The following is a 17,895-nucleotide window of genomic DNA, read 5'->3' as shown; positions in this document are numbered from 1 at the left end:
TGCTTTCTCCTCGACAGGTAGGCTTCTTGGTACATAACGGCTACCGTAGTTGCAATACGCATTTGAAAACGCGAGGCACTAGAGAGCACTATTCGTTTGAATGCAAAATTTCACCGCTAGATGGGAGAAATTCCTACACAATGTCCCTTTAAGGGCTTCCTGCCCATCTTGGACGCCATCTTGAAAATTACACCTTTCTAGTGGTCAAACTTTGGTAAACTTTTAGTATGTTATTAAGGACACCTAATACTACAAAAAACAGCTGAGAAAACCTTTTGTTCAAATTTTTTTAGGGTTAGGTTTTTTTTTCATATATGCAGCCGCCTACAGGTCTTCCTCGGAAAAGAGATTTCAATCACAAGGGACTTTCTAGTTAAATAAAGGTTAAATAAAAAAGTATTTCCATTGTGAAGACCTTAGAGACATAAAACGAGTAACCCCCTATAAATGGCAGTATCTCAAAAACTGCAAGGAGTGCTTGCACTGGATTCAGAACAGTTTCAGTTTCAATAATATGCTTTGATCCAGCAAAAAATTTATATTCAACATGTCAAAAATAGGCTAGAGGGTAAGGCCTAAAAGTGCTTTAGTTTTTGAGATACCTCTACCGGAGGTAGAACAAAGCACAACAATGTTTTTTATATTCTCCAAGGTCTCCCATATAAGAAATGGATTCTTGTATAAAAATATTTTACTGCAAAAGTGGTTTAATTGACCGATATTGTGACACACCCCGTGAATAAAATAAGTGCAAAATAAAGCCAGGCTGAATGGGAGATGGTACACCTGAACTCATGTAATTTCATAATGCAAGCTCTGATTGATACCACATTTGGTGTGGAAGTGGGCAGGGGGCTCCTCTACATGTCTATAAAACAGAATGTGAATCTTGATGCAGTGAAGAAATACAGGACTACAAACACTGAAGTACATTAGGTGGAAATAACCAATTTTAGGATCTATGATGAATGTATTTATTTACTTTAAGTTAGCTTTGACTGGGATTGTCCCAGACACACCAACCAGGGTTTGTTAGAAAGGTCTGACTGTGCTGAATTCAGCAACATATGATATGTAACTGTATCATGTATTGTTAGTGGTCTACATTAAGAAATGTATGACATATGCCATCATAATGAAACGGCCATAAATGGCTTGTCTGGGGTCAATAAAGGGATTAGAAAATACACTTCAATGTTAAATTTAAAGGGTAAATACATGTTTTGAATGTAACAAAAAATAATTCCACTGGCAAAATATACTTTTTAAGTATGTGTAAGTATTTAAGTATAACACAAACACAAAACATCTATTTTTTTCTTGCTTTTTCTATCTTTTGTATGCAGCATGTCACTCATCTACACATGTGTAAAATTACTTTCCCACACTATGTCATATGATAAAAGGGGCCCCAGTGAAAAGACATGATGCAGTGGAGTATCATGTTGCCAAAGATACAGTATAGTGTCTTTCGTTTGCTTTTAAGAAACAAAATCAATTAAATCATAAATCAGGTTTGGTGTGAACAAATCACATGAGATTTTATTTTCAGGCCATATCGCCCAGCCCTACTTTTGATAGGGAAAGGTCATATCTGTCAAACTTTAGCCTCCTTTCCTGTTAGGCCTGCAATCTTCCTCAAAAATGCTCTCAAGTCATACTCATGTCGTTGAATGTCTGAAAGTCTGAGTCATGCAGAATCCACGCTATCAATGGCATGGCTAAATAATACAATCATTACTTTATCTGGGGAGAGCTATATTCAAGGATTTGAGCACAACTGACACAATTGAACACAAGACACTAAAAGCAGATGTTTTGGGGGGGACAATTGCATACGTCGAGTTTGGCCACGTTTAAATTTTGTGCAAAGTTTCGTGAGCTGTCGAGCATGGGAAAGTGTTCAAAATGCGATCAAAGGCGCAGAAAAATAATAATAATAATAATAACGTAGAATTCTTACAATTACAATAGGTCCTTGCACTTGTCAGTGCTCGGGCCCTCATAACACTAATATCTGTAACAAAATGTCTTCTCTTTTCTCCATGTCCACTTTATTACCGCCTGATAGTAGAGCTCTACTACAAGAACTGATACAATGAAAGGCTTTCAGGCGAGTCGTTATCGGAAAATGTAGGCCGCGCTTGATATTCTTGCGGGGACGCCTCGATTCACCAAACGGGGTTAAGCTGGTAATTCTTTTGATTTCTTTTAACATTAATGAAAAACAATTTTGGACAATACAAAACAAAAGATCTCATAAGTGATGTTTCCAAAAAAGTCCACGTTTTCAGCTATATTTATTTTACAAAAAAGAGCAAATACATGAAACAGGTTCATCTACATAAATTGATAACGTTAGTTTTGTCAAGTTTGCGTTACATGTTTTCCAATGTGATTACAATGTGTTACAAATATATGTTTAGGTCTGCGTGTCTGAAACTAATATAAGATGGTATCTTCAAAAATGTAATTGTATCAATGATCATTTTTGCTAAAAAAAGTTCTAAAGTCAGTTTATAAGTAAACGTAATGGCGATTGACTCCGCCTGTCCGGGATATTGTCGGCATACGCCGGTAGAGCTTACATGTAAACCCAAAAGTTAAAGTTGAAAGAACGCATTGCGCCGAGCCCCGCCATTGGCTAGCTCTAGACAACGTAATTTTTTCAATGAGCCGCCATATTAGGAAACCAAACCCCTCTTTCATTCGATTAAAAAAAGATAGGGTTTACGTCCAGAATAGTTTCCGAAGTGCCGGTCGTTGCTGAGCGCTTGAAACCTCTCGTTACACCTGCACAGGCGGTATCCGGGCTCGGTTTGTTTACTGTCGTTCCTACGGGTTATTTAACGACTCTTTCACAATGGCGACTGCAACTCCGACCAGCCAGAGAAGCACGTGCGGCAGCGGCACACCGCTGAGCCCGACCAGAATAACCCGACTGCAGGAGAAACAGCAGCTCCGGGACCTCAACGACCGCCTGGCCGTTTACATCGACAAAGTCCGCAGTTTGGAGTCTGAAAACGACGTGCTGCACTTGCAAATTAACGAGAAGGAAGAAGTGAGGAGCCGGGAGGTAACCGGACTGAAAGCCCTGTACGAGACCGAGCTAGCCGACGCCAGGAGGTGTTTGGATGACTCCTCCAAGGAGCGGGCCTGGCTGCAGATCGAACTGGGAAAGATCAGATCCGAGCATGAGCAGCTGCAGCAGAAGTAAGCCCGTAACATTTTAATCACGTTACAGTGTCTAATAGGGACAGGAGCTCGGGACGATTAGCTACTTGCTAAATGTTGACTTTGATTTTCGAGCCACTTTCACAGCACAGAGCACGTAGGTCCGTCCGGGGTTACGTTCTCTCATTTGGTGAGAGCGTCACTCAAATCCGGCCTATAAAAATCTTACTTTTGTATTTTACCCTCTCTTAGTTCGTTTACACCAGATTACAATCAGCACACTTGTTAAGAATGGTTAAAAAATAATGAACGTTTTGAATGATTTAGAATGATTGACAGTGGCCGTTGTCCGCCCACCATTGTCTGTGCTGCTTACAGAGAAATCAGCTCGGCTTGTAAAAATGTTAACTTGTACAACGTCTAATGCTGAATGAACGCTCGAGTAGGTTGAGTAAGCATAAAAAACACCATTTATTTAGAGAAATGTGCCTGTGGTTTAATTAGACTGACAGACAACGCGCAAGAGCGAGCGTTCATGAAGGTGACATGGTGCCTTCAGGGTCTACCGGTAGTATATGTTCAGAACAGAAGCCTCACACAACAGTGCAGAGTTTAACTGCTTTTGTTTTTCATGAGACAATTAGTTTTTGGACAATCCCGTTTTTTTTCTTTTTTTTTCTTGGATGTACAATATTATTTCAACCCAGTAGTAGTTATAATAATAATAATAATAATAATAACAATAATCAATTGTTACATGTTTCTCATTGCTGATGGATACAATTTTGTATTCAATAAAGAAGTTCCAAACCTGTAGTTGTCAGACATCTTAGGGTAAGAAATGCTGAGGTGTAGTGAGCAAACATGGGTGATTTAATATTCCATAGCTTTGACCAACCAAATCTGCCATCAAAACACACAACAACAAAACATATTTTTTTTTTTTTTTTTTAGTAAAGTACAATCAAAAACCTCGCAAACGTACTTCGGCTTTCATTGAACATAAAGCCTATCTATTGTATTGCATTAAAAACTGAACAAAAAAAAACTTAAAGTGTTATGGACCATAATTTATCGGCTGTAATTTCATAATCGGAATAATGCATAATAAGAAAGATTTCCCATTGTTGGCTAATATATCATTTAATACATTCTTTTTCCCCTGATGTATATTGTTCATCCCTAGTTTTTTGCTACGATTCAAGTGGTAAACAGAATTACTATGCGCTGAGAGGTAAATGTGCCTCAGACATGTAAATTACATAATTTTAATATCTGAACTGTATTTATTTTAATGGTCAATTGTTTGCACAGCACCTGTGTATTCATACTAGTGATAGACAGATTAATAGGCATTTTGAGATAATCAGCATCAACCGCTGTCTGTACTCACAAGGCCTGCCTTTCGGCCATCAGCAGTCCTGCTCTCTAAATATCGGCCATTAAAACCCATACCGGTTGACCACTAATTCATACTCATGAAACACGAGTGTTTGTGTGTGTTCCCGTATATCCCACAGAATTTGACAGCAGCAGCTGTTGCTCACAGCTGTTGACCTGAAGCGTATGAATAAACAATGGAGCGCTTCCTCCTGAAGGTGGCAATTCAACAGCTTTTACAGAAATAAAATGAGCTGATCAAGCGTGCAGTTAATTGTTAAAATGTGTTAGAAGAATGTTAATGTTTTTCTTTAATAAACACCAAGCAGTGTGTGTGTTGAGGCACCCACAGCTGTTTGTATTTTTTTTCCCCTTTAGCTGCCTGTGAAGCCAAACTAGCAGGAAAAAAACTTTGATTTCACTTGTGTGTAAAATCCCACAGAATGGTGTTACAAATGAGGCACAGCTCCACTGTTACTAAATAAATACAGTGTAAGGTCTCCATGGAGAGTGTACTGTTTCCCAGATATTGTACATGCTGCACAGTGCTGCTGAGTGTGAGCGGTCAGGTGTTGAGCCGTTGTGCGTTGTTGAACAGAGGCAGTGCTGTGTCAGGCAGTCTGACAGCAGAACACAGGTGGCAGTGATTGCCTGTCTGAATCTGGTGCTCAACCAGTTGACACAACCTGTTAGTCCACTTTATCTCCATTTTTAACACGCCCTGTATCTACAGCTGTTAAAGTTGTTGACCTATGTCTTTTATTTTGAAGTTCCATTCTACATTGCACAATAAATAGTTTATATCCTGCAACTTGTTCATGCATTCTGATTTCATCATATGTTGTATCATTTTGTGGGACCAAGAGAAGCTGACAGTGATCACACTGGACACCTAGTCCCAGAAATTCACAACTGCACAACCATGCGCCACAACAACTTGTGAAGGCTTTGGCGTGATGCAGAAGCTGTTTTTCGTGCAGGGGATAGGGTGACATGGGGTCCCTTTTTGTGTGGGACTGCACAGCATTTTTATCTCTTGTCCCATGACAAATTCTTTTCTACTATCTAGTTTTTATCCAGTAGCTGTAAAGAAAGCAAAGAAGGCTGTCATCACGAGGCTGTGTTTGTTGTCATTCAAACTGGGCGCAAACTGGTACCCTAGGGACAGGGAAAATTGTAATTTGATTGGAGTCACCACAAAGTCACACGCTATGCAGATTCAGGCAGAATATGATGGAAAATACCTCAAAGAAAAGGAAATGCAACTACAACAAAGACTGGGGAAAGTACTTACAACTGAGTGAACAGTTTGTTTGGGGCTGCTGTGGTGCAGAGGCAGAGCGGGTCGTCCCCTAATCAGAAGGTTGTTGGTTCGGTCCCCGGCTCCTCCTGTCAAAGTATCCTTGAGCAAGATATTGATTCCCACATTGCGGTGTGTGAGTGTGAGTGAATGAGTTAGTTTCTGTTTGATGGGCCATCACTGTGTGAATGTGTGTGAAAATGTGAATGTGGCATGTAGTGTAAAAGTGCTTTGAGTGGTTGGAAGACTAGAAAGACGCTATACAAGTACAGGTCCATTTACCATTTGTGGACTAGAGAAACACTGAATTTGGATATTGCATTTAATGTGGCTAAAAGGATCCCATACTACCTGTGGAACTGGTTTGGTGTTCATATCTACATCTAATCTGACCTCAAACCTAAAATGCTGCAGATAACAGTCAGCTCATTCAGGCTGTGTTCATTTCAGGTGTAAAAGGGAACAATCTATGACGCAGTTGCATACACAGATTACATTTGGCAGTAGTCATGGTGACTACTTAATGTGCATATTTTGTCTTATAATTGATTTAAGTTGTTAGATGGTTTTTGAAAGTGCCATCAGTACAATCTTTCATCACTAGTAAAGACTAAAGCCTCCTTTTAACTTTAATATCTACTTAGCATCAAAAAGTGATTTAAAACAACCTAGCAAGCTTACCAAGAAGAGCTGGTTTTCACTATACTGCTGTAATCTGCCACATGTTTGAAGCTGTATTAGAACTTTAAAGAGTTGGTATGTGTTGTGCACTGCTGTAATCTTGCTGAAAATATTCCTGTATAGCAAGAGCCTGTCGGGTCAGTGCTTTAGCCTCCCAGTTAATGTTTCTCAGTAAAATGTGAGAAAGCAGACATACCCCAGTACATTCCACTCATAGTTTGTCCACTTTAGCAGCTGTCCCACCCACCCATCGTAACCTCAGAGGCACACCATGAGGAAATAACTGGACTGAATCCCAGCAGAGCTCCTCCGACAGACTACTTTACTCACAAACTCATTGAAACAGTTCCACTGTTGACTCAGTTAACCCCAGCTCAGAGCTGGGAAACGGATGTCTAATGTGTTTTTGAACGTGAAATATGTGGTTCTCATTCGTCAGTATGTTTTTAAATCAAAGCATTCAGGAATTTAGACAATCTAAACAGGAACAATTTGAAAAATGCAAAACCTAAGCAAAATCATAGAAATGTGTTTGCAGTGCAGTGGTGACACAAATAAGAAGCTCCTCTGTTTCTCCCCATTTGTCACTTCTGTTGTGGCCACCAGAGGACCCTGTTTGCTGTAAACTGTGCTGAGCACAGCCCTCTGGCAGCAGGAACCACTCTAACCTTTTAACGACAGAACTACCCTCAGTGATATACTATATAAGTGGTTCTCAGCCTTATTGCCGCCAAGTACCCCTAAATTGATACGTATGAGGCCACAGACCCGTATTTGATAAGATAAAGTCTCAGGGATCCTTTTCTGCTAAGATTTAGATGCTCTATCACTATATGTCTATACTTCTGTCTCTCTCATTTGGCTAACTCTTAACCAATTAAATAATAGTGAAATCTTTTAAAAATCAAAATTTTTCTGGGGACCCCTTGAAACCCCCTCAAGGACCCCAGGTTGAGAAACACTGTACTATCCCACACCGTACTATGGAAGTGTATTGCATTCACTTGGAAAAACAAATAATTGACCTGTTTTCAGAATTAATAAGATGCCTCCAACAGGCTCTCCTTGCTCATGACCAGCTCTCAGCCCCTTGAGCCTAACCCAAATCCCATATCCAGCCTCCAGCAAGCTCCACTAGGCCCTCAGCTCTCTAACCCTGACCCAAGGCCCCTAACACGGACAGGGTTCCCACATGTCCTGGAAAAACTTGAAATTTAGAGACTAGTTCTCAGTCATAAAGCCATCTGGAATTTGAGTAAAATGACCAAAAATCCTGGAAATAAATTATGTTGTCTAGGAAAATTGTAATTGTATTTAGCTCCTCATTTACATCCCTGAGTTTACAACTTGATTTGAACTGTGACCATGGGCTATGGCCATAATGTTATGGCAAGAGAAAAACTGTAGTAAAAGTCAATTCTCTGGAGAGCACAGTGGAGAAATCAGCTGTGGTGAGAACAGCCGGGTGCACTGCATAAGCGAGCTAATGTGGATTGTCCCATGTAAAACGCTGACCACCTAACTGTAATAAACCTGAGACACTGATACAATCAATTCAATACTAGGCCTGCTAGTGAATTGTATGACTGTTTGGGGGCAAGTGCTGTCCTGTATTGTCAATTTAAAAACTCCTACAAACTGTCCTGGTTCTGGAAAATCATTTCTTAAAAAGGACTCTGACTGAGACAGCCTCCAGTGGGCCCATGCAGGGCACAGAAGGGAAAGCAAGCTACAGGTGAAGCAGCAGTAGGTGGTAGTGTGTGGAGAGTAGTTTAGGCAGGACATTATTGACGTACTCCACAGTGCAGTCTGTGAACATCCACTAGTGTGTGTGAACCTGCTTCATCAGGTTTGGTTTTGTATGTCAGAGCTGTATTAGGAGGAGTAACTTAGTTCCTCAATGGCAGTGTTCACGTTTCAACTGTCACACTCCCATCCACATGCACTCACCATGCCTTGCCCAAAACCTTTCAGCTACAACAAAAAGGATTCAGAGGCAGCAGGAGCCCAGGCCAGGCTGAAGGACCTGGAGGCTCAGCTGAACTCTAAAGATGCCATGCTGGCTACAGCGCTGTCTGAGAAGAGAGGCCTGGAGGCCACACTGGCCGACCTGAAGGAACAGCTGCAGGAGGTGAATATGATGAGGCTAGGAATATTTTATTTCAACATTAATGGAGTGCTGCAGAGAGATTGATAGCAATTTCAAAATATTTATATTTATTAATATTTATTTCATATATTTGTGATCATTACCTACTTTTATTCTAATCTTGTACTACCTGTTGTTTTGTGTGTGTGATGTCAGCTGGATACAGGTATCACTCAGACCAAGAAGCACCTCGCCGATGAGATGCTCCTGCGTGTGGACTTAGAAAACCGCTGCCAGAGTCTTACTGAGGAAATGGACTTCCGTAAGAGCATGCACGAGGAGGTGAGAGTTCTATTGACTTACAGTAGATGTGTCTCTGACACTAAGGGCACATACATGGTTAATGATACTGATGCCGAATCAGTTGTCTGAATTAGGACTGTCCCAGACTAAAGATTTTCTTCTTCAACAGTAGACGTTTGATAAAGCCAATAGTCGACTAGTTGTCACAAGCTTCTGATATACAGCTATGTATTTATGAATGTATGCATGTGTATGTATCTCCTTACCTATGGTACTGTAGAAAAAGAGTACATTGACTTGGTACAGAAATATCGGTTCTTGTAACGTCCCTAGTGCGTACAACCCACAATATCAATCATAGAGAGCTAATGTTGCCAACTTGGAAACATTCTTGCTAGATTTAGCAACTTTTCAGACCCACTGACTTTAGTTCTAAAAAGTGACTAGTGACAAATGTATTCAGACCCCCAGGGAAAAGGGAAGAAACATAAATTATACATCGATCAGCCATAACATTCTGACCACCTGGTAGTCATATTGGTAGTCATGATCCTCTGACCCAGTCGTCTAGCCATCAGAATGTGGCCCTTGTCAAAGTCGCTCAGATCCTCACACTGCACATTTTTCCTGCTTCTAACATCAACTTTGAGGACAAAATGTTGACTTGCTGCCTGATATATCCCACCCACTGACAGGAGCCATGACACACCATTGTGTGTGTGTGTGTGTGTGTGTGTGTGTGTGTGTGTGTGTGTGTGTGTGTGTGTGTGTGTGTGTCAATTTAAATATTGAGAGCATGTCAATATTTTAATAATCCGTTTGATCTTCTCCCTCCCTTTGGAGGTTTTTTGTAATTTTTTTTTTTATACGTGAAATATACGATGTCCCTGCAGTAGTTTGTGATTAGTTGGCTAAGTGCTAATAATGTTCAGAACGTGTGTATGTACATGTCCATCTATTTTTCTTACCATTTATTGACCAAACAGTAACTCAACCAACGACTGTGAACAGAATAATGAACACGGATTGTGATTTAATGTTTTTTAAATTCAGATATGTGCAGGGAAAAACTGAGCAGCCCTTTCATAGTGGACAGTGAGTCAGTGACGTTTTGCAAGTTACTGAATCAAAGTTAAGAAAAACTTAAGGGACAATGGTTGTTAAGTCTGGGACAGTTGAAAGTAGAATTTTGGACAGTTATGGAGGAAAAAGTTAATTTGGGGCCTGTGGCTGGCATACTATTCAGACCAATTATGCAACTATCATTTAGCAACATTATTATGCTACTTCTCAAAATGTGATGTTACGATTTAATGCTGAATCAGCACTGAATCAGGGCTGCTTTTCAGATAACTTTAGAAGACGCCATCTTAATTTAAGGTCTGAGCTGTGGTGTTAGGGAGGTTCTGATTAGGATTTTTCTGGGGCCAATGCTGCTCACACTTAAATGATAAAGCTGGTGTTGTTTTATATATATATATATATATATATATATATATATGTGTGTGTGTGTGTGTGTGTGTGTATAGTTAATTTAAGTAGTAGTTATTTTTCTAAAACAACTGGTCACTGTAGTTTTTATCCTCTGTTACTCAAACAGGAGGAAATATTGCATTTATTGTGGACTATTTTCAGCGGCGGATTAATCTACATTTGGTGCTAGAGTGAGTATTTGAGGCAGCAGGGTGGTGTATGTGGGATTGAGTCAAAAGTACAGTGTGTGTGTTCATGGTAATGGAGGTCAGCCAGTGCAGTAGTGTGGCTCACTGATGAGTTTTTAATAGTTTTTGGACAACAGTGGAGCTCTATGACACAGTCAGAAATTATAACTTTCAGTTGCAAATAACGATTGAATGTCTTAATAATTTTTTTTTAAATAAAATTGATGAATCACTTCCTTTCCGTTACATGTTTTAATTTGTGCAACCGAACCACAGTTGGTTTTAATTAATCAGGACAGGATCAGAGCTGTCTGAGTGCTGTCTGAGTGCTGACTGTGTGCTGTGCTACAGGAAGTGAAGGAGGCTCGGCACCGGTACGAGACCCGACTGGTGGAGGTGGACTCCGGAAGGAAGGAAGAGTACGAATATAAATTGACTGAGGCCCTGGCCGACATGAGGGCTCAGAACGAGGAGCAGATCAATATCTACAAGGACAACATGGGGAGCACCTACCAGACCAAAGTATGAAAACACACACACACACACACACTCGGTACATATCCTCCTGTCCCATAATAATGCATCCTACGTAACAATATATACTCTAACTTATGAGTCAAAACTACACTATACTGTGACCACAGTATGTATGTAGACAGTGCGACAATACACCCTTATAGCTGAACATTCAACACTAAAGCCCTTACTGTGCTGCTAGAGCAGGGCTTTCCACCAGATGTTGCTGGCTGCAGGGATTTGTTGAATTCAGCCAGTATAGCATTAGTGAGGTCCAGCACTTGCAGACATGCAGTGATGGCAAGGTTAGGTTGCCATGCTCAAGGGCACCTCGGCAGTGAACAGGAGGTGAAACAGCACCTCTCCAGCTACCAGTCAACACTCCATATTATGGCGTGTGGAACTTGAACCGGCAACCCTCCGGTTCCCAAGCCAAGTCCCTACAAACTGAGCTACTGCCTCCCCTGTGATCAGGCCTGGATCACAGTTTGTGTTCCAGTTCATCCCAGAGGTGTTGGACAGGGTTCAGTCAAGTTCTTCTTTATGAAGCTGGTTTAGTGTACAGGGGCACTGTTTATCAGAGAGTGATGGCTCTTTGAATATAGCTTGTGTTCAGGTCTTCATTGTGCTCTTATCCTGTTTATAGCTTAAATGATAATCTAAACTTTATTTATCTTTATTTTATCTTTATTTTTTTTTTCTGCACTGAAAAGATGAAATACTGAGATATAGGTTTCGGTTTTTCTTACACCATTTAAAACCAGAAGGCCTTGCCAGCTACCATGAAACTTTGGTTGGGACCCACAACATTTACAGGTCACACTCAATGACATCACTGCAGACAAGGTGTTATTTGTCACTCAAAGCATATTTATCCGAGCTGTCTGCCAGGGACAGTATTACAGTAGGTGTGATGTTAACTGATGTAAACTGATACATTTATTATTTCATGTTCAGTAAATGACGCATGTGTCAACCTGTGGTTTCATGTACTGTGTTGAAAGAGAGGGATGTTTGCTTTTGCTCTCTTGACTCTTTTTGTTGATATTCTGACCTTTTTGAGCACACATTTGCAATTGGACCTTTTGTGTGAGCCATCAAAACATGAAAAAAGAACAAATTCTTAAACAAGTGAAGGTTGGTAGCTTCAGGAAAACACAGGTTGGCCGACTGCTTGTAGCGCCGCCACCAGAATAAATTCATGAAGGTAAATGGCAGAATACAATGTTATGCTTTGTGTAGTATGATGACTGCATACACTGTGTGCAAGTAAGCAACAGTAAAGTGAAACTAACACGTATAAGAGAGCCAACATACCGTACAGCTCTTTACTAACTTCCTGCATGTCAGGAAGTGACTGACACTGCTCGGTTCCTCTTTTGAGCTCTAATGAGGAGGAAACGCTGTTGATGTTGTTGACTGTCGAACCATCTGTGTGTCTGTCTCCAGCTGGAGGACCTGCGTCGCTTTTCTGAGATGAACGGAGCATCAGCCAACATGGCCCGAGAGGAGCTCAGAGAGTCTGCCCTGAGGATTGAGAGCCTCACTGCCCAGCTGGCAGGACTGCAGAAAGAGGTTAGCATTTTATTCCACTCATTAAGTTAAGTTTGTGACTGAATTAGAAGTGCTTTCCTATGCAGCAGTATGTGATAAAACCCTGTGAAATCGAAAGCCAGCCACCTTTATCTCAATCCAGGGTCCCAGCGTGTCCTCAAAAATCTGGAAATGTAGAGTTTTCTTGTCATGGAGGTACCTGGACATTAATTAAAATGACCAAGTATCTTGGAGATATGCTATGTTGTCCTGGAAGATTTTTTATTTCACACCCTTCACTCAAATCACATACATAATCCTGGGTACGTATTTTGCTTGAAACTCGAGTGTTGGTAGGATAAGATGCGTGGAGTAACACTTTAAAAAAGGTTTCAGTACTAGGCCTACCAATAACTTCTATGAGAAAATATTTTGTGAGAAAATGTCCTGGAAAGGTCCTGGAAAATGAGTTCTGAGGAAAACGGTACAAATAAGCTGTCATGCTGCATTGAGGCAAAAGTTGAGCAATGTTTTTCTCAGCGTTTTTAGCTGGATCCCTCTGTGTTGGCACCCTTACTCATTTTTTTCAAATCGATTTTATTCTTTACCATGTTAAATTATTGAACACTTCTCTCTTACTCTGCGCTGCTTGCCACAGTATTGTAAATCACAGCGAACCCTGCTGGATAGAGTTTGCAGCGACACCAATATACAGATACATCAGTGGGACTCTGCTACCACTTTCTCAGAACCTGCTTGTATTTATTAAAGTAATCTGCAAAAACAAAGAGAAGGGCGGTAATACCGCACTGTTGAGCCACTGTAAATCACAACAGAGGTTGTTGCTGTTGAAACCTGCAGGAACACTCCAAGACTGTAATTGAAAAGTTAAAGAAAAACTTAAGCCAACAAATACAGCCCCCTTAGTATTTTATTTAGTTATGTTTCACACTGGATTTATTGTCCTCAGCAGTGATGTTATTTCAGCCAGTAACACGTTTCTTAAATTACACACGATTACGTGTTGTCTTGCTCTGTGACACACCTCCTTGTCCATATTCAGACTCGTGGCTGGCGTGATCGTATAATGGAGCTGGAGGCGGCTTTGGCTCAGGAGAAAGACACAAGTCGCAAGCTGCTGGCCGACAAAGACCGCGAGATGGCTGAGATCCAGGCCAAGATGCTGCAGCAGCTGAACGAGTACGAACAGCTGCTGGATGTAAAACTGGCTCTGGACATGGAGATCAACGCCTACCGCAAACTTCTGGAGGGAGAAGAAGAAAGGTAGGGATGGCAATAGTTCCATTCCTGTTCATTTCTAACGCAGCCCCATCAGTGACCTGGATGTCTAACTGGTTTTTCTGCCCCCCAGACTGAAGCTATCTCCAAGTCCTTCGTCCCGTGTCACGGTGTCCCGAGCTTCGTCCAGCAGCCGCAGTGTGCGGACCACTCAGGGAAAGAGGAAGCGTGTTGATGTGGAGGAACAGGAAGCCAGTAGCTCGGTGTCCATCGCTCACTCGGCCTCGGCCACGGGACCCATCTGCATCGACGAGATTGATACGGACGGCAAGTTCATCTGCCTGCTCAACACTGGAGATGAGGTGAGCTCCAGCTACCAAATGTTCATGTGGAGATACAGCTGAACCGTTGTACATCAGAACTGTTTCCTCATTGTTAATGATGTTGTCTGTCTCAGGACCAGGCCATGGTGGGTTATGAGATGATTAAGACAATTGGAAGTGCTGCAGCCACCTACAAGTTCACACCCAAATATGTCCTGAAGGCTGGCCACAAAGTCACGGTAAGAGGACTGACTGACTGACTGAAAGAGACAGACTGACTGTTACAGGTCTAGTGTGTAACATTAGGTAAACATAAAATCCCTTTAAGGATGCAGTGTATGCTCTGGGTTGAATATGACCGTGACTTTAGGGCTGTTTGAACTCTTTTGTGGCTGTTTGAAGGTTTGGGCGTCCAATGCCGGAGTGAGCTCCAAACCTCCCACAGACCTCGTGTGGAAGAACCAGTCATCCTGGGGTTCAGGGGAGGATGTCCAGGTAGCACTGATCAACCCTCAGGGAGAGGTGAGACCACACACACACACACACACACACACACAATCTTTGTCACCAATTCTGTCTGAGTGTGTACATACAGATTGCAATAATTTGCTATCACCACCACCTCTAGGCTAGTGTATGAGTCACCCATCTGTACCCACATCTGGTCTTTGTTGCCCAGTCTGGTTTGTTTTTCTGGCAAAAAAGCTGAAGCAACATTTTTTTGTGTGCGTGGCAGGAGGTGGCAAAGAGAATCACAACATACAAGACGGCAGTAGAAGAGCGGGATGAGGACGATGATGATAGCGGAGTGGAGGCCATTGAGGAAGACCTCTTCCACCAGCAGGTGAGACTACCGGCAACACTGTCAGTACAGAGATTGCTCTGATACAAGTCCAACCACACACACACATTTGTTTAAAATATTTACAGCGACACTTAGGCTCTGTTTACACCTGCTATTAACATGCGTCTTGGGTGATCTGATCACAAGTGGACAGCTTTAAGTACATCAGTTTACACCTGCTATTAAAATGAGTGACCACTTGTGATCTGACTTCCCTGCTCTATATGCAAATAAACACTGTATTATTGTTCAGTTCCGCTCCACACTGCAGCAGCCCTGCAGGAGAGACGCTCTGTGGTGCATTGTGGGATTTTATAACTTAATTCATGAGCAGGACAAACACTGTTACTTTCTCTGACTGTGTGGAAATCTGAGGTTTTCACATCAGATTGCAAACAAAACGTCTCTCCTGCCAGGCTCAATATCCTGCTATATGCTATACAAACGGACACTGTTTTTACACAAACAAATAAATAACTTCATGTATAACATTTGCTAAATTTACAAGAACACCCACATAATAAGAATTTGCCATAGACCGTGTTTCACAAAGTTTCTCCTCACACAACAAATCTTTAAATTGTAAGTTTTTTTTTAGTAGTCTGAACGCAGCTATATGCCGCCTTAACCACCGCTGAATGTGGTCTGTGTGATCAGGTCTCAGTACGTCCTCAATGCGTCTTAGGTGCATTCTCTAGTAACCTTGCTCTGATGCACAGAGGAAGCTGCTGTCTGTCTGACTGTAAGGCATTGTCGGCCCATTGACAGCATGTCTGATGGTACCATGAATGTTTCTGTGCAGGGAGAACCTCACACTGCCAAGAGAAACTGCTCCATCATGTGAGCCCACCACACCAACCAGCCACCTCCTCTGAGCCCAGCCAGTCTGCTGCCAACTGTAATTCTAGAACTATTTTTCTATCTTTTGTAGTGTATTTCAATAAAATTTATTTAATCTTTTTATTTCTTATGAAATCTGCTTTTGGTAGATGTATTTTCATCAGAAAAACCAAAATAACATTGTTACTGAACAAAGTTTGTAGAACCTATTTTCTTGTTTTAAAAACCACGCAAACAGTAGCGAAACTCGGCTGTGTCTTTAAGAAAACAATGGGTCAGGTGCTATGTCATTTTTTTTAAATAGCTTTGAATTTTGTCATTTTGTATTTTATCATTATTATTATTTTATTGATATATTTTAGGCTATAATTTATAAGAAAAAGCCACAGGATGTCAGTGATTAGTTTAGGTAATTAGATTGGTTTTTCAATTAGGTAAAAAAAAAAACCTACTGTAATATTTTTTAAAAAATAATAAATTTGGGGGGGGGGGAAATACTGAAAGGACATGAAAAGCTCCACAGTTAAAGGAGTTCATGTAATAAATGACTTCCTCCCATCAGTCAGGACCTTGACTGGACAAAATCTCCGAATTACACTATATGAAAGCCTGTTCAATCCTTCTAGTATGTTTAGAGAAAAAGCTCAAAATACCACGATTGTATGATTGTATTCATAAGGAAGTCAGGACAGTTGAAGTTTGTTGAAGGTGTTGAATTACCGTAAAGCCCCTCACAGTACGTGCAGGATTTGTGGCTTTGGTCACTCCTTGTTCTAGTATGAAACAGAACTGACCTGGGGACACTACAGAAAATGGACTGAAAACTATAGCCTGCAAAAACTTGCATTTGCATACAGACGAATGCTTAAGCCATCAGAATCATTTGATAGATTTGACATCACAATACAGCCCCCCTACCCACAGGCGGGGGCTGTAATATGGTGTAGTGACATAAATTTTCTAAGCTGACTTGGAATAAGCATCGCACCACTAATAAGAAGTGTTGATTGTATTCTTAACTTTTGATATTGAAGTGTTTGAAGTACTTTTTGTGTTGGTGTGTTACTATGCATGCTATGGCTGTAATCTTCATAGTTGAATGATTAAATGTAGTTTTCTTGTACTTGTGTTTCACGTGATTTCATTTCAGTGGTACTGTGTAGAAGACAGGATAGTCATAGTAAGAAATGTATATATTGGTATTAAAACACAGCATAGCAATCAAGAAACCAGCAATGTGATTCTAGAACAAAAGTAAATGTATATAACCCATTTATACCGTCAGAGACCAGCACATATCAGGTAGCTGTTGTTATTTTGTAACTAAACTAAGCAATAACATAAACTAAATGTTACTAAAAGTTTTGTTTTTCAAAGCATGGTGATTTATAGGTTATTTTTATGAAAATAACATTTGTCATATTTTCTAAAACTTTCACTATATCCTGACAGTAGTACATGAGACAGATAATCTGTGAAACAATCAGGTTCCTCTGGCTCCTCCTAGTGCTCCTAATGGAATTTGGAATAATCCACCGAGCCTGGACAGACCAACCAATCACAGCTGAGAAAGATTGATTCTCATTCCCAGGGCGGCTGTGGCTCAGAGGCAGAGCGGGTCGTCCATTAATCAGAAGGTTGTTGGTTTGATCCCCGGCTCCTCCAACTGCATGTCAGAGTATCTTGAGCAAGATACTGAACCCCAAATGAATGTGTGAACGTGAATGAATGCGTTAGTTCCTGTTCTTCGATGGGCCATCACTGAGTGAATGTGTGTGTGAAAGGGTGAATGTGGCACGTAGTGTAAAAGCGCTTTGAGTGGTCAGAAGACTACAAAGGCGCTATACACGTACAGGTCCATTTACCATTTAATGTGAGAACATTTGGGCTGTTATGTAGCATCTGATTAGCTTAGCATTGTTTTAGCTTTTTAACAAAAAGAAGTTGAAACAGGATGCACAAAACAAATCAGCTCACCCACTTGCATGCATCATTGCCCATATAGAGCAAGG

The 17,895-nt window shown here is 41.0% G+C and overlaps 1 protein-coding gene and 1 long non-coding RNA gene across 2 annotated transcripts in view; one reads left to right on the top strand and one right to left on the bottom strand.

Annotated features, from left to right (window-relative positions):
• The window catches only part of LOC127370391 (uncharacterized), a 75,593-nt gene that overhangs the window by 39,547 nt on the left and 18,151 nt on the right, over window positions 1-17,895 (bottom strand). The window lies entirely within an intron of this gene.
• On the top strand, window positions 2,667-17,006 carry lmnb1 (lamin B1). The gene is made up of 11 exons (XM_051412305.1): window positions 2,667-3,213; window positions 8,510-8,666; window positions 8,841-8,966; window positions 10,940-11,110; window positions 12,554-12,679; window positions 13,701-13,921; window positions 14,010-14,238; window positions 14,334-14,438; window positions 14,602-14,721; window positions 14,936-15,043; window positions 15,846-17,006. Exons 1-11 carry the CDS (start codon window positions 2,864-2,866, stop codon window positions 15,885-15,887), a joined length of 1,755 nt encoding a protein of 584 aa, XP_051268265.1. The 5' UTR covers window positions 2,667-2,863; the 3' UTR covers window positions 15,888-17,006.

This window comes from Dicentrarchus labrax, unplaced genomic scaffold (genome assembly GCF_905237075.1).
Source record: "Dicentrarchus labrax unplaced genomic scaffold, dlabrax2021, whole genome shotgun sequence".
NCBI lineage: Eukaryota > Metazoa > Chordata > Actinopteri > Moronidae > Dicentrarchus > Dicentrarchus labrax.
Note: the sequence above shows the minus strand (reverse complement) of the source record. Positions and strands in the feature narration are given on the sequence as shown.